At 48.2% G+C, this 27,263-nt stretch overlaps 1 protein-coding gene across 2 annotated transcripts in view; it reads right to left on the bottom strand.

Annotated features, from left to right (window-relative positions):
- The window catches only part of LOC138303899 (piezo-type mechanosensitive ion channel component 2-like), a 733,706-nt gene that overhangs the window by 501,774 nt on the left and 204,669 nt on the right, over positions 1-27,263 (bottom strand). For both annotated transcript variants that reach the window (XM_069243434.1, XM_069243435.1), the window contains one exon: positions 26,201-26,374. In XM_069243434.1, coding sequence (XP_069099535.1) covers positions 26,201-26,374 — 174 coding nt within the window. The remainder of the gene's footprint in view (positions 1-26,200; positions 26,375-27,263) is intronic.

The following is a 27,263-nucleotide window of genomic DNA, read 5'->3' as shown; positions in this document are numbered from 1 at the left end:
AGCTCTTATCTGACCTTGGCAGTGGAAGCTCTTAATGATAAGATTCTGCCTGCTGAAAAAAAAGCTAGGTTTGAGTGGTAATACTGCCACTCCTTTAGTACCCTGTCCCATTGTTGATGCGCACGATTGCGAGAGTGGCCTCGGTCAGGATATTTCCCCCACCACTGATGGCAACAAGGTCACTACAATTGACATCCACTGTGACACTAGTCTTTCTCCCCCTGACACTATCCAGCCGGCGAAGAAAAGGAAGAAAGGGGACCTGGATACAAATAAAGACCGTTTTGGGGAGAATAGGATTATGTCGGAAAAGGTCTTGCCCTCCAATGACTGCCAGTCTCAGACCAGTATAGAGGATTTATCTACCCTGTCTGATCAATAGTTTCCAAAGCAGATTTATTGCTATCTAATTTTTTGGGCAAAATTGAATCTCTGATGAAGGACGCTGTGGTTTCTGTAACCAAGAAAATGTTCCTGTTTGAGTCAAAACTGGTGAAGATCACTCCTGAGAGTCATATCCATCCCCCTGCCATTTTGGGGCTGGAGTTGAGTAGAAGGTCAGTTAGGCAGCAACCCCTATCTCCCCAGAGTTATTGACCCTCCTCATCCCAATAAGAAGAGTACTACACTGCCTTCATTGCAGACAAACCTCGTCACTCAAGCCTCATTATCCTGTGGAGGCACGAGTGTCAGTAAAAACAACAGGCAGAGCAGTGTTAATCACTCGAGACCCCCAGATCCCTCTAGTAGGTTTCTTCCTTTAGATGCAGGCCACATTTCCGACCTGAATCAACCCCACTAGTTGCAATTATGACAGGGGTCCCACCCTTAAAAGAGGGTGTTAGGGAATCTGTGTTTGAATTGAAAAATATAGTAACTCAGTGGTGTAATGCTCAGGGAAGTCTCGGGCCACTTATTTAAGCACATCATAATGGTCAGAAGATGTGAATGAGTGGGCCCAAGGGGAAAAAAGACCAGAGGGTGACTGCATTATCATTAATTTCGATCAACCCCACTGGACCAGACAGTTACTTAATCAGTTTGCACAGATCATCCCCCAACATATGGCTTTGCAGTTTTCAAGTGGGTTTCTTTTATCTCCCCCCCCCCAGGGCTCTGGATAGGGCCAACGTTACTCCCCTGAACTATTATGGGGGTCATAGAGCTGAGGGTGAGCCTATCACACTACAGAACAGATTCAGTCCACCAAGCTCCCTGAATTGTAATGACTGACTACACAGCCCTTGCAATTCCGTAACTCCTATGGAGGGCTCAATTGAGGGCTGTTTCTAGATTACCTCCAACTTGCATCCCCTTGAAGGATTGTCAGCTCAATATCATGAGCTGGAATGTGGCAAGTCTAGCTAAAAAGATATCAAAGGTTAAGTGGTTGAGCTCCCTAAAAGATCATCACATTGTGGGGCTGCAGGAGACATGGATACTGGTATGACCTTGTATCTAGATGGGTATTGCTCTTTTTTCCTGCCAGCTATACCGTCAGTCAGAGGTGGTCTTATCACTTTGGTTTCTTTAGACGTTCTGTGCAAAATGGAGCAGGTTCACACTGGCTCTCAGTTTCTCTTGGCAGTCGCTCTGATGCCCACACCTTAATTAATTTTTTTGTTATACATTTTTACAACTCATACTCTGAGGACACCCAGAACAAACATCTGAGGGTGCTCAATCTGTTTATGGCATTTTGTTTGGAAAAGCAACACATCCCTCCTGAGGTGATAGTGCTAGGGGACTTTAATATCCATTTATCCTTGGAGCCCTGTGTAAGGAGTGAGAAGCTGACTCTAGAGGGGAATCCCAACTTTGAACATACTGGGCAATATTATGGCTAACAACCTGAAACCTTTAAAGTACTCTAACAATGGCACTAGCTTAGATGTTGCTTTTCCCACATTTGTTGGGTGAGGCTATAATTCTACTGTGGACTACAGTTTGCTCTCGTTCAATCGATTTCACTTCATCACTCAGTATGGGGCCAAGTGGAGCTAATATAGTGACCACAACCCTTTGTGTTTCTTCTTTTATTGGGATCTATGGACGAACATGAAAAACTATAAGGGGAGGGCAGGTTGGCAACTAAGCCAGTAAACCAGGGGCGTAGATTAAAATGGTCTACAGTGGTTCCCCTAAATCTTATGGCAAATTTAGATTCAACTTGCAGGTACGAAATTGCTATGTGCTTGGGTGCAACCTCCACACCCGATGGCAATCTGCCTGCCTTCTGTAATATCTGTGGGTTTATCTGGGAGTATCTCAGTTTAGGGAAGAGCAAACCCGGGGGCCCACATCTGTATTGAGATGGTTTGATCATACCTGTTCTCAAGCCCACTGCACCATGTTTATAGCCTTGAAGTAAAACCGGCCTAACAATAAAGAAGTGGCTATGAGTAGGACAATTTACAAATCCGCAGTAACTACTAGGGAAAAGTTGATTCAGCATGATGCATGGGAGCAACTCCTTCAGGCTGATGTTTTAAAGAACATTGCCCATTTTTGGAAAATAGTTGATACAACTTTACAACTTTATTTCGGCTAAAAGCCATAAAAGTATCCAATAAAACAACATACCATATTCACACAATAAGATAAGAAAAAGGATAAAAAGAGAAAAATGCCATATAATACATTAAGAGGCCCTGCCATTTTCTTCTAAAATACTTTGTATGAGCACACAAATATAAAAACAGTGTAGGACAGGCAATACATATTATAAAATTATAAAATTTTATAAAATTAAAAACCATTCTGACTTAGTTCCACTTAATTATCTGCTTATGCCAAGAGTGTTTTTAGGCTTTAACAATCAGTCAGCAAGATTTTCTCTAGATCTTATAACCCATGCACTTTGGAGGTATTTTGCGACTGCAAAGACTACCTTGTCACTTGTATCACTTGCCAGTATTCGTAAGGATGTATTGTATTTCCTTATCCCCAGTGATCTACATAGAGGAATGATCCACTTCTTCCTAGGGACCAAATATCTGGGGCAGAAGAATACAAAGTGTGCAAGTGTCTCTGATTGCTCGTGGCAGAAATGGCAGAAGCTTGAGTTGTTATCCTCCTTACTCCACCTTGCGGTGAATGTCTTGAGTGGCAAGATCCCTAGCCTAAATTTAATAAAAAGGATTTTAATGTAAGGAGGGTTTATATTGTCCATGTAGGCTTCAAACTTGGGGCTGCATTTGTGGTCTAAAAACTGTAATGTCCTGCTACCTTGGTCCTTTTTAATCCAAGTATGCACCAGAACCATCTCCCAGTTACACTGCCTTATGCGTACTTTTGCTTCCTTGGTTAAATTGCAAGGATCTCTCCACACCTCCTACATTTTAATGAATTGGCTCATATCTCTAATGTATTTGAACCAAGGAATTTTCAATGCGCCACCATCCGCTAGCAGCTCAGCTGCTGCTGCTTGATAGGTGGACAGATGTTCAGATGTCCAAAGACGAACCCAATACATAAGTGGTCTCAGAGCAATTTCATTATGGACCTCATTTAGAGCTAAGTCAAATCTGAGGGGCGTGAGAGGAGTACTCGTCGGCAAACGCAAAACGTTACGCATAAAGCGATTTTCTACCATTGTCAAGCTTCTGGAGTTGCAGTGTCCCCATAACTCAGCACCATAAATTGAAGCCGCCACTGCCGCTGCCTTATATACAGTAATGGCAGGTGATATTTCCCCTTCCGAAATGTTTGCAATTTTCCTCCCTATCACTGCTGACCTCTGCCGGAGGACAGACAGACTCTTTCCAATCTGTGCCGACCATTGTTGGTCATCTGCTAGTCTGATCCCCAAATAATCAAATTGGCTAACTCTCTCTACCAATTGTCCAGCTATAGTCTTTTTTCCCCTGAATGACTTATGCGGGTTAAAAGCCATAAACTTGTTTTAGTTGGATTTATTTCAAGGCCCCTCTTGGCACAAAAGATAGAAATAGCATGAAGTTCATTTTGGAGGCCCATTGGGGTTCTTGAAATCAATAGAGTGTCATCTGCGAACATAAGAATGGGGACCGGGACTCCTACTAGCTTCGGGGCATCATGGTTACAATGCATCAGCTGATCTACCACTCCATTGATAAAGAGGTTAAACAGTGTGGGAGCTAAGACACACCCCTGTCTGACCACTCTATCAACGGGTATAGCTTCCGTCAGGTCTCCACCTTGAGACCAACGTACCTGAGCATAAGTTCCCTCATGGAAATGTTTTATCAGTCTCAGCAGTTCTTTGTCAAGTTGATAGGACTCCAAGACATTCCACAACAAGTCCCATGGGACCAGATCAAAGGCGGCCTTTAAATCAATAAAGGCCACATACAGGTGGCTCCTATTGAGTATCATGTATTTCCAGAAGAGGAGGTTGAATCTAAACACCTGGTCTATTGTGCTAACTACTTTCCTGAATCCCGCCTGAAAACTGGAGAGGATCTGGAAGTCCTCTATCCATGTCTGCAGTCTGGTCAGGACCTGCTTACAAAATACTTTTTGACTCACGTCAATTAAACTTATTGGTCTATAGTTGGTTGGTAATTCCCTTGACCCCTTTTTAAAAACAGGAACTATTATTGCTCCTTGCCATGTAGAGGGAAGCCCACCACCCCTCAAAATCACATTGCTAAGTACATTTAAATATAAAGACCAAGTTCTGGGTCGGGATAGATACAAGTCACCTGGAATACCATCTAGACCAGGGGCCTTTCCTTTACGTAATGTTTGAAGGGCCAGAGTAGTTTCTTTTAGGGAAAAAGGGTCCAGATCAAAGTTAGATGAAATAGCTACCCCGGAAGTTGGTATATAGGAAGCAGAAGGCCCCTTTAGTGATGGTGGAGCAACGTTGATGCAGCTAATCTGAACCGCTCTGTACAGATTTCCGAAGTGCAACACCCAGGTATCTGGCAGGATTGCTGGATAGCTCTCCACGTTTTGGGGATGTCCTTTTTCTGCCACCAATTTCCAAAACAGTTTTGTATCCTTCTCATGGAGAGCATCTACCAAAGCATTCCAATTTTTGGTTTGCCACTCTTTTTTGGCATTTTTCAATGTTATTTTGTATGCAGTCCTAGTTGTTCTTATCTCCCGGCGACTTCCTACCTGCAATGCTCCTAACAGCTGTAGTTTAGCCTGTCGGCAAGAACTAGAGAACCATCTCAGAGATCTATCCATGGTTTCTACCCGTCTCCTTACTACCTGAAAAAATGGTCTTAACCGGTTGACCAAAGTACCATGCAAATTAATCAGGTCAACCAGTGCAAAATCAGTGTGCTTCAGGGGAAGAAGAGTCGATATAACTAAATTACATATTGATATCTGGAACTTCGCATCTTCTGCCACCGTTTCCCAGCTCACATTTTTATAATCATTTGTTGCTATTAAAATATTACCCTTCACCCCTTTAGTCAGTTTGCTACAATTAAATGTGGAGTTTAGGAAAGATGTGCAGAGAGCTTGGTGGTCACTATCATCTTGTGGGGAGACAACCATATAAATAAGAGAGTTCAAGAGTATATCGTCTACTAGAATATAGTCTAAGTGGCTCGAATAAAGTCCTTTTTTATATGTAGGCAAGGCCGGAGTATCTGACTTCGTATTCCCATTTACTACTCTTAGTCCCATAGTTTTTATTAGATTCTCGAATAGGTCTAACGCTCCCCCTGTTTTCTTTGTTGTGACCTGAACCGGGCCTGATCTGTCCCAGGGGTCTGCAAACTGGGTTCCTGCTTGCTGGTAATCATCCTTATGACTCAATTGCATATTGCAATCCCCTGCAATGATTATGCCCTGCCCCCGTTTGTAGACGGTTCAAAAAATCTGTGAGCGAATTCAGCAAAGCAATCTGTATGCTTTGTAGGCCAGGTCTAATGTATATATTTACGAATACTATACGAGTAGGCCCCCTTGGACTGCTAAATTCCACCTCCACAGCTAATATATCCCTAGTGGGGCTAAATAGCTCCTTCGCCTTGGGGAACAGATCATGCTTTAGCCAAATTATCAATCCCCCTGAAGCCCTCCCAGATGGCGATGGGAGCGCAGCCTTCTGAAAGGTCCAGTATCCTGCTCTATAAATCATTGAAGGGGCCCATGTCTCTTGTAAAAGAATGATATGATGTTGATCTATAAAACTACACCACTCTGGATTAGTTGTTTTTTATAGCAAACCTGCCACATTCCAGGATAAAAGTTTGATTAGGGAATCATTACCATCCCCTATATTTAACAATCTCTCATTAGCCTTTTTTTACAGAGGATGTTACTTCACAGTCCCACCCTTCTACTTGGCCATTACAATGAGTTTCTACCTCTGCTCCCGCAATGCCCAATGACAGATTACTTGGGGCACAGGGTTCCATAACCCTTTTAGTAGATGCATCGTCCCTCTCTGCCTTCGCTATGGGAGCTTTGCGTCAATCCCCGGTTGAAGTTGGACTAATCCTAAGGCCCTGCCTTGAGGTACATATACTGGGAAGCAATATATTGCTAGGGCTACCTCTAAAAAACAAATTAGCCATTAATGGCAGAATCGTTTGAGTAAGAGTTACTTGGGATAGGGTACCAGGTCTCAATCTTTGCTCAAGCTCTAGAAGACCCTTTACTCGGCTCTGGCTGTTCAATTTCAACCCTATGAGGTCCGTTTCTAAGCTATCACTTGAATATCTCTAGACATTAACTATGTCGTCCCGTATAACGGACCTACATTTCTTTACTCCCCTTATCCAGTGGATTACTTTATTTTTGAGTGGATCCCCTTGTTCCTTAAGGCCATGGTTTAACTTTGGAATGTTCATCATATATATGTCATACTGGCTATGCTTGGTCTGGTCCATCAGAGAACTCAGTAGGGGGTCTTGATTACTGTTGCCTGAGGGCTTATTTCTGTGCGCCTCGTGGTTTAAGTTGATGTCACATTTGTTTGGGTTAGCCACTTCGGGGCTACACAGCCTTCCGATTGGCAATTTTGCAATGCCACTCCAGCCCTCTTTCCCTTGTGTTTTCCTGCCATAGATGTTTCAATTGACTGAGTTTGCATAGATAGAGAGTTAAACTCAGGTTTGAAAGAGGATTTCCTTATGTCCTTGATTACGGCAGTTACACCGTCCAGCTCCTCATGTATCATATGACTCAGGGATGTGATATATTCTCTTAAGTTCACTATCTCTGCTCTTATTTGTGTTAGCTATACCTCAACAGGGTGTTCCCCCTGGGTGACTAAGGGGGTCATTCCGACCCCGGCGGTCAAGGACCGCCGGGGTCGGCGGGAGCACCGCCAAAAGGCATGGGCACTGCAGGGGCCCCCGTAAGAGGGCCCCACCCTGAATTTCAGTGTCTGCCTAGCAGACACTGAAATTCGCGACGGGTGCTACTGCACCCGTCGCACATCCTCCACTCCGCCGGCTCCATTCGGAGCCGTCATCCTCATGGAGGTGTGTTTCCCACTGGGCTGGCGGGCAGCCTTTTGGCGGTCGCCCGCCAGCCCAGTGGGAAACCCAGAATACCCGCGGCGGTCTTGTGACCGCGCAGCGGTATTCTGGCGGTTCCCTCCAGGCGGGCGGCTCCCGCCGCCCGCCGGGGTCAGAATGACCCCCTAAGTGTGTTAATACCTCCTCAGCTTCCCTTGGTGCACTCTTCTCTATACTAGGAGTTGCCAGAGAGACAAGGGGTAAAAAATTATTAAAACCGTTTATAGGGGGTGACGCACTGTCCTGCTGATTAGGCACCCTCGGTTTAGGTTACTCTATGGGGTAAACGAGGGTTTCTGATATAGTAGACTCCAAGTGAGTCCCCCGTGGGGATTCTACCAACAGCTCTCTGTTCGCAGGGATAAGGAAAGACTTTATGCCTTTGGTTGCAACATCGTTCCCTCTCTTGGAGGATTTGCAGGGTTTAGGGGCTAACAAACTCTCTACTTCCTCTATTAGATCGTCAATTTGGGTCAGTATGCAATTTTCAGCAGCATGCCGAAGTAGTTTCTAAAAATGGATATGGGGGAGAAAGAAAAACCAAGAGACTAGGCCCTGCCCTGTCTCTTCCTGTCAATGACGGGCAAAGGACGGGCCCGCGTGGGAGCGCAATGGTAGTTTTAAGGGGCTTGGTCCCGTCCCCAGCGGCCGCCAACAGAGTCCTGCGCTTCCCGCGAGACGGGAGCACGATGGTAGTGTTAAGGGGCTTGGACCCGCCCCCAGCTGCCCCGAACAAAGTCCTGCGCTTCCCTTACTTTACTGGGGTTGTTAATGATAGTACAGAATGTCTTATTTCTCCTGGTTATAGCACTTCAAGGGGATTTACAGGTGCCATTTAAGGTAGCTATTGATGGCATGCCCAAAAATAAAGCACCAGCCCCGGATGGTGTGCCAGCAGGCTTTTTAAAACTTGATTCAGATAAATGGGCCAAACCTCTGACCAAAGTATTGAATCCTGCAGTGATTGATGGTATCCCATATTCATGGTCTAGGTCTATACATGTGGCAATCTTTAAGAAAGGGGCGAGAAATGATCTCTGTTGTTATCAACCCATTTCGTTAATAGTTTCACCAGTGAAGATCATGGGACGGGTCATTCTCTCAAGGCTGACTGCATGGCTGGAGGGCAACAAAATTGTGAGTGACCTGCAATGTGGCTTTAGAGTGGGTACAAGCTCACTGGATCAATGTTTAAACTTGCAGCTGGTTATTGAAAAATACACCATTGCCAAACAGGGTTGCTTGTAACTGGCATTCATTGACCTATCGTCAGCCTTTGACATGGTCAATAGGAGCAAACTATGGTCAGTCTTGTTAATTTTGGGCCAAGATAAAGAGTTAGTGCATATTTTGCATGATCTGCACTATGAACTAGAGGCAGTGATAAGATACAATCAAGATGGAAATACCACAGCTCCCTTTAAAGTCCATTGTGGAGTCCGGCAAGGTTGTATATTGGCTCCAGTATTATTTACCGTTTATATGAATGACTTGTGGAAGACCCTACGTGCTGCCTGCTTAGAAACCCAACGTGTTATATTCCAGCTCTTCTGTATGCTGACAACACTGTCTTATTATCCTACAAAAAATGGTAAATGCCTCTGTCAGCTTTATGGGTGGGCTGTATCTACGCACAAATTTCAATGAATCACATATCATTGTGGTGGAGGGGGGCAGCAAGGGGCAGAGTGTCTATAGCTTGGAGAGGGCTTTGATTTCCACAGCCAGTGCTTTCCCATATCTGGAAGTGTTTTTTGATGAGAAGGGTTTCTGGGTGCTTCTTTTAAAAGCCAAAAGGAACATACTGCACAGGTCAGTGGCCTCTGTGTTTGACTTTGCCAGTCGATTAAGGGCAAAACCGATTAAGACCCTTCTTCAAATTTATCAATCAGAATGCATTTCTCTGGCCTAGGAGTGCCATCTGGGGCCATCTGGGGCTATAAGAAGGCCCCTGAAATCCAATGCCGCTAGAGAATGTGGGGAATTAGTTAAGCCCAAAGTCCACGCCCATGTTATTATCTCAACTTATGGGGGCATCTAACCCTACCTCACTCTTATCGCTAATCCCCTCCATCGTTTTATGCTAACCAGTTTTAAGCTGAATCAATTGCACAGGTTCTTAGCTGTCCCTATAAACCAGAAAAAAGTTGGTAATTTAGCCCCATGTAGTTGTGATAATTTTTCAGACCAGGGCACTCTAAGTTGTTTTGTGGCCTTTTTCCGTGATCCCCACAGGCAATTCATTCTTCCACTTCTGAGAGGGCAGCAGTTTATGCAGTCTAGACCAGCTCTTATTTTTCTACAAATGTTATCCAATGATTATGCCTGCTTTAATGTATTAAAGTTTTTAATTAACAATTTCAGGATTAGAAAAAGGAGGAAGTGATTGTCATATGCAACTATTACATTTATGGCTATTTTATGACATCGTTTTGCACTGTGCCACTGTCTTGCTTTTTTTTTTTTTTTTAACGACTTCTTATTTACTTTTGCATTTTATACAGTAATTTTATTTTTAATCATTGATATGAATTTTGTCTCTGATGTTCTGCATGCCCCTTGGCTTCCATTTTGGCTTTTAACCTTTGCCTTCATCTATTGTTATTATTAGTCTGTTTGTATCTTTAGTGGTTTTAATTAACCAATTAAAGATTATTTTGGCTGAGTGAGATATATATATATATATATATATATATATATATATATATATATATATATTTTAAAAAAAATGTGTTTGTTTTTTTATTGTGTCCGGACAAAGCTAAACCCCTCTGAAGAGGAGTTTACACACATATACATTAAGCTATTAATTAACTTCTTTCACCATCCAGGAAAAAAGGCATGCAAACTTCGATGTCAATAGTGTGAACAAGATATTTAATTAGCAGCAAACAACTGTACGTGTTTCGGCAACACCTCCCCATGACCACAGGATCATGAGATCGAGGCAAATTGCAGCTGAAACATGTAGGATTGGTTGCTGCTAATTCAATATCTTGTTCAAACAACTGACATAGGGGGTTATTACAACTTTGGAGGAGGTGTTAATCCGTCCCAAAAGTGACGGTAAAGTGACGGATATACCACCAGCCGTATTACGAGTTCCATAGGATATAATGGACTTGTAATACGGCTGGTGGTATATCCGTCACTTTACCGTCACTTTTGGGACGGATTAACACCTCCTCCAAAGTTGTAATAACCCCCATAGTGTGTGTGCCTTTTTTCCTGGATGGTGAAAGCAGTTGCTTAATATTGACAGGTCTCACACCAGTGCGTGCGCCACTGCCTTTAGGGACAAAGGAGTTCTGTGAACTGATGACTTTAGGTATATATATATGTATATATATGTATATATATATATATAATTCACCAGTTATAGTTATCTCAAATAACTATAACTGGTGCCCTAAAGTAACATAGCTTGTTTTTGTTTTTTTGAGTGAATTTCTATGTTTTTTTAATTCTATTTCCTAACTATAATGTCCCTGTAACCTTTGTTTTTTTCAGTGAATTTCTATGTTTTTTTTAACGTCTAGTAATTTTCATTACTATACGTTAATCCAACCACTGCCACGCACTGCCTTTGGCATGCACAGCGGCGGTTGGCCACAGGGCTGCATGGCCTTCGTCATTTGCGCAGCAGGGGTTGCCCGTAAGGGCTGGCCTGCAGCCACTCCCCGAGGCCAACCACCCAACCCCATGCTGTGCACAGCCCTTCGGCTGCGCGCAGCAGAAATTGGCCGCATCCTCTTTGGGTGTCAGAATAGGGGCGAGAGTGGCTATGAGAGTGTCAGTCTGGGTGTGAGAGTGCACACATCAGTGTTTTAGTGGGTGCGTCAGTGTGTGTGCGGGTCTGTAAGTAGGTGCATGAGGGTGTCAGTGGACCTGTGAGTGGGTGTGTGGGAGTCTGAGTGGATCTGTGAGTGGGTGCGTAAGTGATTGGGTCAGTGATTGGCTGCATGAGGGTCTGACTGGGGCTGTGAATGGGTGCACGAGGGTCTCAGTGGGTCTGTGAGTGGGTGCGTGAGTGGCTGAGTAAGTTTGTGAGTGGGTGCGTGAGTGTCTGAGGAGGTGTGTGAGTGGAAGAGACTGAGCGATAGAGAGAAAGAGAGTGAGAGGAAGAGAGATACTTTTTTAGGCTTTGATGCATGATATACTTAGAATGAGATATTTCTGTACAATTTAAAAAGAAAAATATATTTGTCATTTTAAAAAAGTGAAATCATCTTTCATTTGACCCTAAAATGTTTGTACTTTAAAAAAATAAAAACGAAGGAAACAAGTCCAGCTGGACTCAAACCCTCAATGCTCAGTGTGAAGGTCTGCGACCTTCACACTTAGCTATTCGTTTTTTTTTTTAAGCCAATTTTGTTTTAGCCGTTTATTGACTATATGGGACTTGAGGGCTCCCATGTGGTCCCTACATGTTTATTTTTAAATAAGCTATAAGTTGCCCTTTACGGGCTATCTCGGACCGCGGGGAAGCCTCCCCCGCGGTCCCATTGCTCCAGCATGCAAGGAGTTGCATTTAACATCAGCTCCCTGCTTGATGAAGCAAATCTCTCATCTCTGTTCCCTGCATGCATATCTTGGCTGCAGCTTCAAAGCTATACAGTTTTCTGCTAAATAATTTCACTGCAAATGTTACACTGATATTATCAATAATATTATCAAAGATGTCATGAGTGGTGTATTATATGAGGCAATTAGCAGTGTATGGTGAGGGAGTGAGTTATAGTTACCCAAGGGCATGAGATATAGTTACTTGAGGTAACTATAACTATAACTGTTGAATTTCTATGGTTTGGTACGTTTAAAATGTAAGCATAACTATAACGTCCCTGTAACCTATGTTTTTTTAAGTGAATTTATACGTTTTTTAAAATTCTATTTCCTAACTATGACGTCCCTGTAACCATTGTTTTTTTGTGAATTTCTATGGATTTTTAATGTAACGTAATTTTCATTAATATACATTAATCCAACCACCACCTTCGGCTGTGTGCGGCAGCGGTTGGCTGCAGAGCCTGGATTGCAGACAGCCCCTGCGGCCTACACCCTATACCAACCCAACCCCGCACAGTGAATGACCTTTGGCCACGCGCACAGGGGTTGATCGCAGGGTCTTGCATGTGGACAGTTCCTTTAACAACTCAACCCTGCACATCCCCTCTTCCCCAGTCTCATCTCGGCCCCTGGGACCCCATCCGCTGGGGCCCGGCTTAAACATTTAATATTTTTTGGGAGGAGGTTGACTCCATCCCCGAAGCCTGGCCTAAATATTTGTTTTTTTTGGAAGGGAGCTGCATGGCCCCCCTCATCAGGCCGATTACAGCCCTGGGACCCCATTTCCCAGGGCACGGTCTAATTAGTATTTTGTGAGGGGGGTTGTGTGGCCCCCCCCACCCCAGGCTGATATTGGCCATGGGGACCCATCCCTTGGTGTGCAGCCTAATTATTTATATTTTCTTTGAGGGGGCAACATCCCCCCCCCCCTCCCAGGCTGATCTCAGCCCCGGGGACCCCCTCCCTGGGGGCCCAGCCATGTGACCTGGGTGCCCCCCCGGGCACCCGGTGACAATGCTGGGGACCATGAGGGGGAGCCTAAGGCCCCCACGGTCCCTGCTGGGTCCCCACCTCCTCCAGGAGCCAGCTTTGCTGTCACAGAGAGTGAGCTGGTAAAGTAGTGAGCAGTTTCCTCTGTCTCCCTGTCTGCATCCCCGTGGCAGGGAGACAGAGAAAACCTCTGCTTGTAGCGAGGGAGAGTTGTTTGCTGCGAGCAGTGTTTGCTGTGACTTGGCGGCAGCTGTCAAAGCTGCCGCCAAGTCACAGAAAACAGCTATGTCTCGCAGGTGGGCACCCCGGGACATAGCAGGAGCTGGCCCTGGGGGTTGGTTTTACCTAAAGCTTCAGCCATTCATTTAACAGCAGAAAAGGTCTTGCACCATCTGTACAATTGTAAACAATCAACTTACCTAAGACAGATCCTTTTTATCAGCAAGAATGAAATGTCACAAGCTTGAGGTGAGCACTGGTCAAAACCTCATCATCAATGGAAAACATGAACATCAGAATCTGCCTTTCTGAAGCTGACTGGCTGTCTGAGCTCCCACCACTACTTGTAGTGCAGCTCCCCTTTTTATGATTTTGCCTCAAACGGTAGCTCCCTCTAACTTTGCAGCCTTAAAGAATCACCACCTGTAGGCATGGACACCAACTCCCCCCCTGTCTCAAGAACCAAGGGCACTCAAAAGGAAACAAACAAAGAAAAAAAGGAGGGGGGGACTTTTCCCTAAGGCTGAGAGCTAGACACCATGCTGCCATTCAGCCGTACTCTCAGCAGCCATCCTTAGAAACCAGAACCCTTGCTAATGTTTCAGTAATATTTAAAATGTGTGGTACAGAGATGGCAGGACTCTAGAGAACAAGTAAGATATGCTCAATTAAAGCTAATATTTTACTATCATTCTGACAGATAATACTCCCTCTGGAATGTGGCCACTTCTCAAATTGTTCCAGACCAATAAAAAACAACTGCCACCAGTCTGCAGACCTGATGAGTACAACATACCAAACAATTAAAATTTCAAAGTGAGTTAGAAAAATTGAATAGGTAGTAATAAATAAAAGGACACCAAAAAGGCAAAAATCCAATAAGGGGAACTAGAGATATACATTTTTAAAGCTTTAAATAAATGACGCACAAAAAGCGCATAGTGCCAATAGGCAGGGGACTTAGGCGCGATTTGAGGTCAACCCTGATGGAATTCTGGTTAAATACATCAAGCAGATTAGTCCCGCTGAAGCCTGGAAGTTGCAAAGTTCAGAAATATTTAAATCACAATTTAAAAAGGGAGTTTGTCACTTTTTTGACTTGAAAATCCTCCCTGAGAAGGTCAAAGCTAAAATTATAGCCGCTCTAATGGAAACGCAGTTTGGATAATTAAAGCAAGTTGGCCCACCAGATGCTCTGGAGATCTATAAGTTTTAATTGAAAATCCAAGCCGCAAAGCAGTAAAGGACTTTGTCATTATTTTAGAGGTGAGGAGATCTCTGCTCCGGGAAAAGCTAAAGTTCAGTCTGATGCCATGGAACTGGCAGTTGGATACTTTGTATGGCAGGTCCCACTGTGGCTATAGAGCAAAATGTTTCCAAAGTTTCCCAACCTTCGTCCTGTGCCAAAAAAAAACAACAGGTTTACACTTCTAGGGCTCCTCATTTTGAGACTCTTATGGTATCAGACAGAGGCCATTAGCAAAATCTACCCAAGTCCAGTTGTCACAGGTCAGAAAACGTTTTCTTGAAGCTTGTTGTATCGCTGAAACCTGAAGTACATTTCTTTGTCCTGGGCTCAAGGGGGAGCGGGTCCAGTCACTCAGGGCTCATCTGAGGTCACAGACACCAGGGACAGTCTTTGGTTCTCTCACATGACCAGAAAGTGTTTTGAGACGGCTGCCTTTGAGTGCCATGTTTATAGATGGCAGGAGCTACCACGCAGGGAGTGACTCCTGGGTACTCCCTAACCAATACGGTAAAAGCTCCCAGGGACAAACATATCTACTTTTTCAGTAGTTCCTGTCTGCCTTACTGCAAACAAATCATGCTGTGTGGCATGTCGTTTTCAGGATTGGGGAAGTTTTTGACCACACTAAGGGGGTCATTACAACATTGGCGGTAAAAGCCGCTTACCGCCGTGCAGAAGACCACCAATACACCGCTGCGACCGCGGAATTCCACCACAGCTATTATGACCCACATCTCGGAATCCGCAGAAATTCAGACACCCACACAAGTCCGCCACACCAGAGGTCGGTGATAAACTGGCGAAAACAAAACCTCCACCGTCACGCCAACAGAAACACGCCCATGCTATCACGACCCACGAATCCACGCGGCAGTCTTTTAACCGCGGTATTCCATTGGCGGTACACACCGCCGCGCTCAAAATACACACACATCTCCAAAACACCGCCACATTGGACAATTCAAAATACACACACCTGATACACATACAAACACCACTCCCACACACCAAACACAATATAAAACACACACCCACATCACCCACAAACCCCTACGACCAACAATTAGAGACAAAGGCGACAGAGAGATAGCACAGCAATAGGCAACCCCACCACACACCACTACACATCACCACACTTATCACCACATACACCCCACACACATCACCTACACCACCCCATGGCACGCCAAAGACACCCCAGGTTTTCGGAGGAGGAGCTCAGGGTCATGGTGGAGGAAATCGTACGGGTAGAGCCACAGCTATTTGGATCACAGGTGCAGCACACCTCTATAGCTAGGAAGATGGAGCTATGGCGGAGAATCGTCGACAGGGTCAATGCAGTGGGACAGCACCCAAGAAATCAGGAGGACATCAGGAAGAGGTGGAACGACCTACGGGGGAAGGTGCGTTCAGTGGTCTCCAGGCACAACATCGCGATTCAGCGGACTGGCAGCGGACCCCCACCTCCTCCCCCACAACTAACAACATGGGAGGAGCAGGTCTTGACCATTATGCATCCAGAGGGTCTCGGAGGAGTCGGTGGAGGAATGGACACTGGTAAGTCTAATCTTAACTATCATATTCCCCACCCTACCTGCATGCTATCACACCCCCCCACCCTCACCCCCTCCCCTATCACTCCAACTCCTCACTAATGTACTAATAACACAAACCACACATCCCAACACCAAGCCCTGCATGACACAACAAAGCATGGACACCCATCACTAAAGCATGCCCACTGCACATACCCATAACACCCCCCCAACCATCATCACATAAGCCCCCACACAGGAATGCTAGCACAGGGGTACACACTCACCCACCTATTGCACACCATGACACACACAGATGCAATAATCATGCTTTTACACCCCTGCAGGACCACTACCTAACGTCACCAGACAGGAGGGTCCAGACATCTCCACCCACAGAAGAGGCCCACAGTGATGACAGCACCTCTGGCCAACTGGATCCAGATGACCAGCCCGGACCATCGTGGGCCTCGGGACAGTCGGTTCCCCTCGCACAGGCACAGCCCAACACTGACTTTCCACCCTCTGGTAACACCAGCACAGCACCCACCCAGCGGGCCCATACCTCCGTACCCAGGACACGTCAATCAGCTGTGTGTCCACCACTACAGGGAACCCAGGATAACCCACCACCCCAACAACAGGGACCTGGGGACAGTGGCAGTGGGCACACGGTCCAGGGGACGGAGGCACAGGAACACAGGGGAACTGGGAGGGCTGCTGTGCGACAGGGGGCGGACAGGCCCAGGGAACCCACTCTCCACGAGGCACTCTCCTCCATCATGGGAGCCTACCACCACTCCCAGGAGACGATGGCTACGGTCCTGGCCAAGTTTCAGGAGACCCAGCGCATGCAGGACAAACAGTATTTGGGGTTCAGGGAGGAGCTCAGAACCATCAGCTCCGCCCTGGGCACCATCGTAGGGGTGCTGAAGGACATACAGAAGACCATGAGGGACACCATGGCACTCCAAGGGGCCCCTGACACTAGCCTGGACGATGAACTGCCCACCACCTCCGCCGGCGCTAGTGGACAGGACGCCCCGCCACAGGACCACCACACCAGCACCCCACCCCCTGCAGACGGACAACCACCCGCAAGCGGTCCCTGAAATCCAGGAACAGGACAGAGCAAGATGGCAAGACCCCCGCCAGGAAATGAGACCACCCTGATTGTCTTCCCATTGTCCCACTTTGTTACAGTGTCCAGATTGGAACTGCCACAGTTCCACTTCCTATGCCCATATGGGCAGTGCACCTGTGAGACTAATAGACTGGACTCTGCCATGGACATTCCTCCACCATCACCCATCACCATTTTGCCACCCCCTCCAATAATTAGCACTTCAATAAACACCCTTGAACCACAAAACAATCTGGAGTCAGTCTGTGATTTTGAAAATGTGTATTATCTATGACAATGACAAAATCCGTTCGAAAAAGTAATGTCAACATACCTATGTAACACATCACAAGCCCATGAAGGATGCAAGCAGATGACACACGTTGGTAACCACACCTGTGAAACCGTAATGGAAATGTACCCCTCAGTTAGCAAATACTGCTTCAAATTGACAGACAGGATAGAGGTAGAAGTGTGAAAGTAAATATATTTGTAAAAAAATTGTTTTCACCTGTGTGTCACTGGAAATATTGCTGTATGACAGAGTCCCTGTTATCAATGTCTTCTTCCTCTGCTTCCTCCTCATCACTGTCCACAGGCTCCACAGCTGGCACAACACCGTCATCTGGACCATCCTCCTGCAGAAAAGGCACATGGCGTCGCAAAGCAAGATTGTGCAGCATACAGCAGGCGATGATGATCTGGCACACCTTCCTTGGTGAGTAGAATAGGGAACCACCTGTCATATGGAGGCACCTGAACCTGGCCTTCAGGAGGCCGAAGGTGCGTTCGATCACCCTCCTAGTCCGCCCATGGGCCTCATTGTAGCGTTCCTCTGCCCTGGTCCTGGGATTCCTCACTGGGGTCAATAGCCATGACAGGTTGGGGTAACCAGAGTCCCTTAATAGCCACACACAGTGCCTCTGGAGTTGACCCATCAAATAAGGGATGCTGCTATTCCGCAGGATGTAGGCGTCATGCACTGAGCCAGGGAGCATAGCATTTACCTGCAAGATGTACTGGTCTGCCAAACATACCATCTGTACATTCATCGAATGATAACTCTTCCGGTTCCTGTACACCTGTTCACTCCTGTGGGGGGGGACCAAAGCCACATGGGTCCCATCAATGGCACCTATGATGTTAGGGATATGTCCCAGGGCATAGTAGTCACCTTTCACTGTAGCCAAATCCTCTACCTGAGGGAAAACGATGTAGCTCCTCACGTGTTTCAGCAGGGCAGACAACACTCTGGACAATACGTTAGAAAACATAGGCTGGGACATCCCTGATGCCATGGCCACTGTTGTCTGAAATGACCCACTTGCTAGGAAATGGAGTACTGACAGCACCTGCACTTGAGGGGGGATACCTGTGGGATGGCGGATTGGTGACATCAGATCTGGCTCCAACTGGGTACACAGTTCCTGGATTGTGGCACGGTCAAACCTGTAGGTGATGATTAAATGTCGCTCCTCCATTGTCAACAGATCCACCAGCGGTCGGTACACCGGAGGATTCCGCCATCTCCTCACATATCCCAGCTGACGGTGCCTAGGAAGGACAATAGCGACCACAGAGTCAACCAATTCTGAGGTATGTACCCACAGCTACACAGAACACGACACAAAATACAAAAATTTCCTGTATGTGTGTTGAGTCCAGGCCTAGGTATGTGTGACGCAGTTGTAAATGAAGCCATGTGGGCCCCTGAAATGGCGGCTGCGTGACCTCTAAAGTGGGACAATGGGATGTGAGGTAACTGCACTGGCGTACACCGTCGCGGTAGGCGGTCGAAGACCGCGGCGCAATGCTGCATTGGTTAACATTGGACCCTATGGGTCCCAGGAGCCAATGACGAAGTGCGCCGGCAGTGATGATACGCACCGCCGCGGACGTCACCGCCGCGGACATGACTGCCATTTTCTATCTGTTCAATCACTCGATACCTGATCTTCGACAGGAGAGGACCTACACTGCAAGTGCTGCTGTGACCTCGGTCTGGAAGAGACAATGGCACATGCGTCTGGGGAAAGGGCCCCTGCCTGCACTGCACAGGAGTTGGAGAAGCTCGCGGACGGGGTCCTCCCCCAGTACACGCTACTCTACGGTCCTCCAGACCAACAGGTGAGTACATAGGGTGCAAGTTGTATGGGCTATACCTGGGTGGAGAGGGCTGGATGTAAGTAGGAAGGGGGCAGAGTTATGCGAGCATGAAGGACTGTGAATGTATGTGCCACATGGCAAGGGTAGGGATGTGGGCCACTCACTTTGATGGTGCAGTTGGTAATGACTTCTCTTCTTCCCCTGTACATGTCATGTAGGTCAGCGCCCACCAGAAGAAGGATATTTGGAATGCCATCGCCAAGGACGTCCGGACCCTGGGGGTCCACCAGAGACGGAGCACCCACTGCTGTAAAAGATGGGAGGACATTCGCCGCTGGAGCAAGAAGACGGCGGAGGCTCAGCTGGGGATGGCCTCCCAACGTGGGAGGGGTGCCCGTCGCACCATGACCCCCCTGATGTTCCGGATCCTGGCGGTGGCCTACCCTGAGTTGGATGGGCGCATGAGGGCATCACAGCAGACACAAGGGGGTGAGTACACTCACATTCTCATGACTTTGCGCGCAGTGGAGGGGTCTGGGTGGGGGAGGAGGGCTGTGGGTTTCCCTAGGCCAGGGCGAGTTCCGTAGTCTAGGCCCCTCAGTAATGCAGGCAATGTGCCACTCCACCCCACCTCTGTAGAGTGCCAAAAACAGATATACATGCCCCTGTGTCATCTATGTGGGCAGATGACACTCATAGGCAAGTAGGCCATATCCCAGGAACTGCATCTGTAGAGGCCAAGAGCACGGCGTAGTGCAGGGGGCAGCTGTGTCTGTATTGTCCGCCAACAGTAGCGGTAAGTCATGCACTCAACCTGTCTTTCTTCTGTTTCCCCACCCCTTTTTGTGCTCTCCCTGTTCTTTTGTGCATCAGCATCATCAGGCGGAGGTACAGGGGCACCAGAGCACGAGGGGGCTGCGTCCCACATGGCCATGGAGGGCCACACCACGGGCTCCGAATACACCAGTGGGACGGAGGGCGAGGGGAGCTTCACGGCGGTCAGCGAATCAGCAAACAGCGACACGGACTCGTCCTCCGATGGGAGCTCCCTTGTGGTGGCGGCACCATCTGTGCCCCCTACTTCTACAGGTACAGCCACCACCCCCCCTACCAGCACCACCCTCCCAGCAGCCTCAGCCTTCGCCCCGTGCCCGCTCACCCAGGAGGGTGGGCATCACTTTCGCCCCAGGCACCTCAGCCCCTCCCCCTTTCACCCCTGCTGCCCTCAGTGAGGAGGCCATTGACCTCCTCAGGTCACTCACTGTTGGGCAGTCTACCATTGTGAATGTCATCCAGGGTGTAGAAAGGGAGTTGCAACACACCAATGCATTCCTGGAGAGCATTCATTCTGGTCAGGCTGCCCATCATCGAACCCTGCGATCTCTGGCCTCAGCACTGATGGCAGCCATTGTCCCTGTGTCTAGCCTCCTCCCTCCAACTTCCTCCTCCCAGACCCAATCCCCTGTACCTCAACCTATCCCAAGCACACCATCAGACCAGCCTGCACACACCTCAACACACAAGGGCAGCTCAGGCAAACATAGGCACCACACATCCCACAGGCACTCACACAAGCATCACCCACATACAGACACAGCAACATCCACTGCCTCCACTGTGTCCCCATCCTCGTCGTCTCCCTCCTCCCTCCCAGTGTCGTCTACACTCTCACCTGCATGCACTACCACAACAGCCACTAGGACTCGCACCAGAACACCCAGCACCACACCCCGCTCACCTGCACTCACCACCCCCACTACCATTTACACGTCCCCTGTGTCCTCTCCCAGTGTGTCTGTGACGCCCCCTCCCAAAGTACACAAACGCGGGCACACACACACACCCAACATCCATCCACCTCACGACAGCCTCCAGAACATGCACCTGCACCCAAATCACCAAAAGTTACACCTCCTACAACCACCTCCTATTCCTCCACTCCCAGACCCCCTCCAGCTACCCGTCCCAGTGTTCGTCAGAAACTTTTCCTGAGCAACCTTGACCTCTGTCCCATCACCCCCCCCTCCAATTCATAGGTACCGTAGTAGCACCTCAGCCAAAAAGATTCTGGTACCAGTGGTGCCTGTTCGAGGTATGTGGAGTGCACCGGGCACCAGGGCAGCCAGTGTGACACGGAGCCAAAGCACTGCCAGTCCACCCCCTGTGAAGCACCAGAAGTTGGACAGTGCCCGACGGGAGAGGGGGAAGACACTTGCCGGCAAAGCCTCCCACAAGGGTCCCGGGGGGGAGTGTTGAGTCAGCTGTGACTCCTTCCAAGGTGGTGAAGGGGCAGAAGAAGTCTACAAAGTCTGGGAAGAGCAGCACGGCGGAGAAGGCCTCCATCCTCCCCGCTGCCCAAGATGCCACCGCCAGCCCCATCGTCACTGGTCAGGAGACCACCGCCAGAGTCAGTGCCCAGGAGGGCCCTGGCAGCCAGAGTCCCGCTGGGCAATGAGGGACCGCCATGGCACACACCGCTGCACAGGTCAGAGACAGCAAAGTCAAGCACCGCTCAACAGGGCAAGCACCGCTGAAAAGGGCAAAGACCGACATGGACAGCACCGCTGAACAGGGCAAGCACTGCTGAACAGGTCAAAGACCGCCATGGCAAGCACCGCTAAACAGGTCAGAGACAGCAAAGTCAAGCACCGCTGAACAGGGCAAAGACCACCATGGCAAGCACCGCTGAACAGGGCAAGCACCGCTGAACAGGGCAAAGACCTCCATGTCAAGCACCGCTGAACAGGTCAGAGACAGCAAAGTCAAGCACCGGTGAACAGGGCAAAGACCGCCATGGCAAGCACCCCTGAACAGGGCAAGCACCGCTGAACAGGGCAAAGACCGCTGAACAGGGCAAAGACCGCCATGTCAAGCACCGCTGAACAGGGCAAGCACCGCTGAACAGGGCAAAGACCGCCATGGCAAGCACCGCTGAACAGGTCAGAGACAGCAAAGTCAAGCACCGCTGAACAGGGCAAAGACTGCCATGGCAAGCACCGCTGAACAGGGCAAGCACCGCTGAACAGGGCAAAGACCGCCATGGCAAGCACCACTGAACAGGGCATGCACCGCTGAACAGGGCAAGCACCGCTGAACAGGGCAAAGACCGCCATGTCAAGCACCACTGAACAGGTCAGAGACAGCAAAGTCAAGCACCGCTGAACAGGGCAAAGACCGCCATGGCAAGCACCGCTGAACAGGGCAAGCACCGCTGAACAGGGCAAAGACCGCCATGTCAAGCACCGCTGAACAGGTCAGAGACAGCAAAGTCAAGCACCGCAGAACAGGGCAAAGACCGCCATGGCAAGCAACGCTGAACAGGGCAAGCACCGCTGAACAGGGCAAAGACCGCAATGGCAAGCCCTGCTGAACAGGGCAAGCACTGCCAACTCAAGCACCGCTAGCCCATGAGCGGCAGGGGCAGTGACGCAACAGGGACCGTCACGGGGTGAGTGATGCACTCTGGGCACCAGTCCCCCTCCAGAACCAGTAGAGACATGCATCCACTCCATCTATCCTGCACAGGATGAAGCACTCTGGGCACCAGTCCCCCTCCAGAACCAGTGGAGACTGTTATCCACTTGAGAGACTGTGGCTTTGCACTCCCCAGGATGGTACAGTGGGCAACCCACCCACTATAGAGACTTGAGAGACTGTGGCTTTGCACTCCCCAGGATGGTACAGTGGGCAAACCACCCACTGTAGAGACTTGTGAGACTGTGGCTTTGCACTCCCCAGGATGGTACAGTGGGCAAACCACCCACTGTAGAGACTTGAGAGACTGTGGCTTTGCACTCCCCAGGATGGTACAGTGGGCAAACCACCCACTGTAGAGACTTTTTGAGACTGTGGCTTTGTACTCCCCAGGATGTAACCGTGGGCAAACCACCCACTGTAGAGACTTGTGAGACTGTGGCTTTGCACTCCCCAGGATGGTACAGTGGGCAAACCACCCACTGTAGAGACTTGTGAGACTGTGGCTTTGCACTCCCCAGGATGTAATAGTGGGCAAACCACCCACTGTAGAGACTTGTGAGACTGTGGCTTTGCACTCCCCAGGATACATCAATGGGCATGGAGCCCCGTCGTGGATCTGGCGTGGTGCAGTCATCCGGCTGAGGTGCCCCCCCTTCCCTTCCCCCTGAGGTGCCTGTTGTATTTCTATCTGATGCCCCTGCAGTGTTCTCTCCGTTCCAGGACAGGTATCGTGTATGGGCCTCGCCCATGCATTTTGGGCCCAGTGGTCCACGGACATTGAAATGTGCATACCTGTACTACTAATCGTGATGTATATATTTGGAATGTGTATATATTGATGTATATATGAGCTTACTGTTTTTTTATACATTACAATGGTTGAACTCATTTCCTTTTGTCTTAGCATTCTTCCGGGGGGTTGGGGGTTGTTACTGTGATGTTCAGAAATGCATTGGTGTGTGTTGTAGTGGGTGAGGGTCGGGTTGGGGGTGGGGGTGTTGCATGTGTGTGTCCGTGACTTTTGCCTCCCCTATGTCGTAGGTGCAGTACTCACCGTTGTCTTCGGCGCCGCCGTTGCTGATGTTCGTATAGGAGCAGGAAGACAAGCGCAGGGAGTATTTGGAGTTCAGGCTCCATGGTGCCCTCCTTCCTCGTGGAGTTTGTTCAGGTGAGAGTTTTCCCATTGAAATGTCTGTTTCCGCTGTGTTTTATCCACGGTGAATCCGCCCCGGAAAAGGTGGCGGATTGGCCTGTTGTAATACTGTGGGCGGTACTTTGTCTTCCGCCTGTCTGTTGGCGGTGACCGCCGCGCTGCTTGTCTGTACCGCAGTGGCGGTCGTAGTGTTAAAGTGGCTGTCTATGTTGGCGGTTTCCGCCACGGTCATAATTCCCTTTTTTTTTCCGCCGGCCTGTTTGCGGTATTACCGCCGCTTTAACACCGTCCGCCAGGGTTGTAATGACCCCCTAAATGTGGCCTCTGAGAGCTGGGTGCGTTTGTGGGAATGTCAATGGGAAATCACCAGTGTCCTCCCACATCTAACAACTAACTAGGAGACAGAAGTCTAATGTAATAAAGCAGGGTCTCTCTCTGCAGGGTCTCTATACTTCAGACAGACCTGTTGGGCAGGATTTGACATGGTTGTGCCAACACCCCCTACCCTGAATATTCTGCTGACCTTGGAGGAGCCATCCATGCCAATTCTGGCACATCTGTCAATCAAACTGACTTAGGGGGTCATTCCGACCCTGGCTGTCCACGACCGCCAGGGCCGGGGACCGCGGAAGCACCGCCAACAGGCTGGCGGTGCTTCCAGGGCTATTCTGAAGCCGCGGTCAGAAAAGGGGAACCAGCGGTTTCCCGACGGTTTTCCCCTGGCCCAGGGAATCCTCCATGGCGGCGCTGCTTGCAGCGCCGCCATGGGGATTCCGACCCCCTTCCCGCCAGCCTGTTTCTGGCGGTTTACACCGCCAGAACCAGGATGGCGGGAACGGGTGTTGGGAGGCTCCTGGGGGCCCCTGCACTGCCCATGCCACTGGGATGGGCAGTGCAGAGGCCCCCTAACAGGGCCCCATACAGATTTTCACTGTCTGCCTGGCAGACAGTGAAAATCGCGACGGGTGCTACTGCACCCGTCGCACCCCTGCAACTCCGCCGGCTCCATTCGGAGCCGGCATCCTCGTTGCAGGGGCTTTTCCGCTGGGCCGGCGGGCGGCCTTTTGGCGGTCGCCCGCCCAGCAGGAAAGCCAGAATGGCCGCCGCGGTCTCCTGACCGCGGAGCGGTCATTCGGCGGTAACCGCATGGCGGGCGGCGACCGCCGCCCGCCGCGGTCAGAATGACCGCCTTAATGTGTACATCCTGAGAGAAATTTCACACATCATTCATACCAAGTACTGGCTGGGAGCTACCCTAGAAATAGAGCATGGTTCCAAATAATATGTTTTTGCAGCTTAGTCTGTGGCCCAGACCCCATGGCTGCATGCCGGGAAATTATTGTTGAAGCACAAATGATGTGCTTCTGGCAGCCACTCATATGGCTAGCTCTGATTACGATTTTTGTTTCTGAGGTTTTGTGACCTTGATTTTATTTTTGTAAACTGGTAAACAGATTTTCATCAAATTAGAAAAAAACACATACAGACGCATACTTCTTTCTTCTTGCCATATTTAGTGCAGCATTTACTTCTACAGATATGGCAAAATTGTGCCACTGGAAATTTAAATGGGAAATGCAACTAGTGGAATTTCCCCTAGACCATTCTGCCTGAGCCTTTTTGAAGATGTCATATTTGATATAATTTGTGATGACTATGTTCTTATCGTTGTAATGACATGTATGAGATCATAAACAGCACCTGCAAAATGTGGTTCTCACCACAAATGGTAAATTTCAATGTTGTTTTCGGTTTTGGACCAAGACCACAATGTCATGCTGACTAACACGTATTAAGGGATATTGTATGTATTCGTAGCTTTCATTTACAAACTTATTTTCAGTTAATGTCTTTGGTTTTATGACAAGATACTTTTTCACTTTTTCACAGCTAGCAATGCCATTTTCTATGCCAAGTATAGAGGTCCTAAGTACAGGACGGGCATGGCTTAGTTCTGACAATAGTGGAAGGACATTGGAAGAAAGTGTGTATGCATGAGCTGTGCATGCTATTTTGGATCCACTAATGGAATTCATTTGAAGTTGAAATTCTGGCTCATTAATAGGCACCAGTGGACATGCTCCACCACCCCAAATGAATAGCCTTTGTTATCCTTGCAACTCACTTGTTCATTTACCAGATCCTGTTAGCCATTTAAGCAACTACCCGACAAAATCATCTTCCAACTTTAGAATAAAAAAAATAACATTAGTCAAAAATTCTCATTGTTAAGAGAGACTTGTTTTCACTTGGTTTACAAAAAATCTACCCTGCTCTTTCATAGATTCCATGGCTTCATGGGCATACCTGTCTAAAACGCCTTCAGGGTTGATGGGAATATTGTTGAGGTCAGTAAGCTTCAGGAAGTCGTCATGAAAGTAGTACAGCTGGAGAATACAGGCAAGAAGGAAGGAAGAAGGCAACAGAATCCCTGCAAACAGTTCAACTGTACTGTATTGTTCGAGCCCCAGATCCTTCAGCCTATTGGAAGAAAAATAGACAGAACACCTTGATTCATTTCTTTATGGCACATACCTATAGTGTCAACTACTAACTAATCAGACTCAAAAAATATATTATGAATAATTAGAACATCGGAATGTTGAGAGCTCCATTGGAGACAATAGTGTGCTCTGGGCTTCTCCTGGCCAGGAAATGCCAGGGCATCAATATTCCACTGCTCTTTGATCACAGCAGCAGCTGTGAACAAAGGCCTCACAGAGCCCGAAGAGATTTCAATCCCCTTGGGCTCTGTGAGGACTTTGTTTTATTTATTAGAACATTCTGCCCTCTAGTGGCAGAATGTTCTAATAGCCTCATAGCCCTTTGTAGCATGGCTATACTGGCAATTAAAGTCCAGCTCCCTTGTTAAAGGCTTGAACGAGGGAGCGGGCCTTTAATGGGCGGTATCGCAGGCTCTTAGGCTATATTAGAACAATGGAATGTTGGCAATCCATTGAAGACAATGAAGTGGCTCAAAGTAAATGATAGCTGGTAAAAGCCTTCTGCTCCAACATTCCAATGTCTGTCTTTCTGATCTTACCTTTTTAATTTAGAACACCATACCCTCAGATGCTAAAAAGTTCTAATATCTCATAGCTTTTCTGTTTCAGGCTATACTGGTTGTTAAAGACCCTCTGCCTCATTATAGGCCCTTATCTGTAGCTCAGGCCTATAACTAAGGGCGCAGACGAGGAGGGCCCATAACGAGATCGAGGGCCTTTAACCACCAGTATAGCCTGTGGCAGAAATGCTATAAGGCTATTAAAACAGCCCACCCGATGGTATAGCACTCAGCAGTGGGCTATAAGGCTATATCATGTTAAAATAAATAATTTTACTGATCTATTACTAATCGGGCAATGCACAA

Source organism: Pleurodeles waltl, chromosome 7 (assembly GCF_031143425.1).
Source record: "Pleurodeles waltl isolate 20211129_DDA chromosome 7, aPleWal1.hap1.20221129, whole genome shotgun sequence".
Classification (NCBI taxonomy): domain Eukaryota; kingdom Metazoa; phylum Chordata; class Amphibia; order Caudata; family Salamandridae; genus Pleurodeles; species Pleurodeles waltl.
This window is presented reverse-complemented; position numbering and strand designations above follow the sequence as displayed.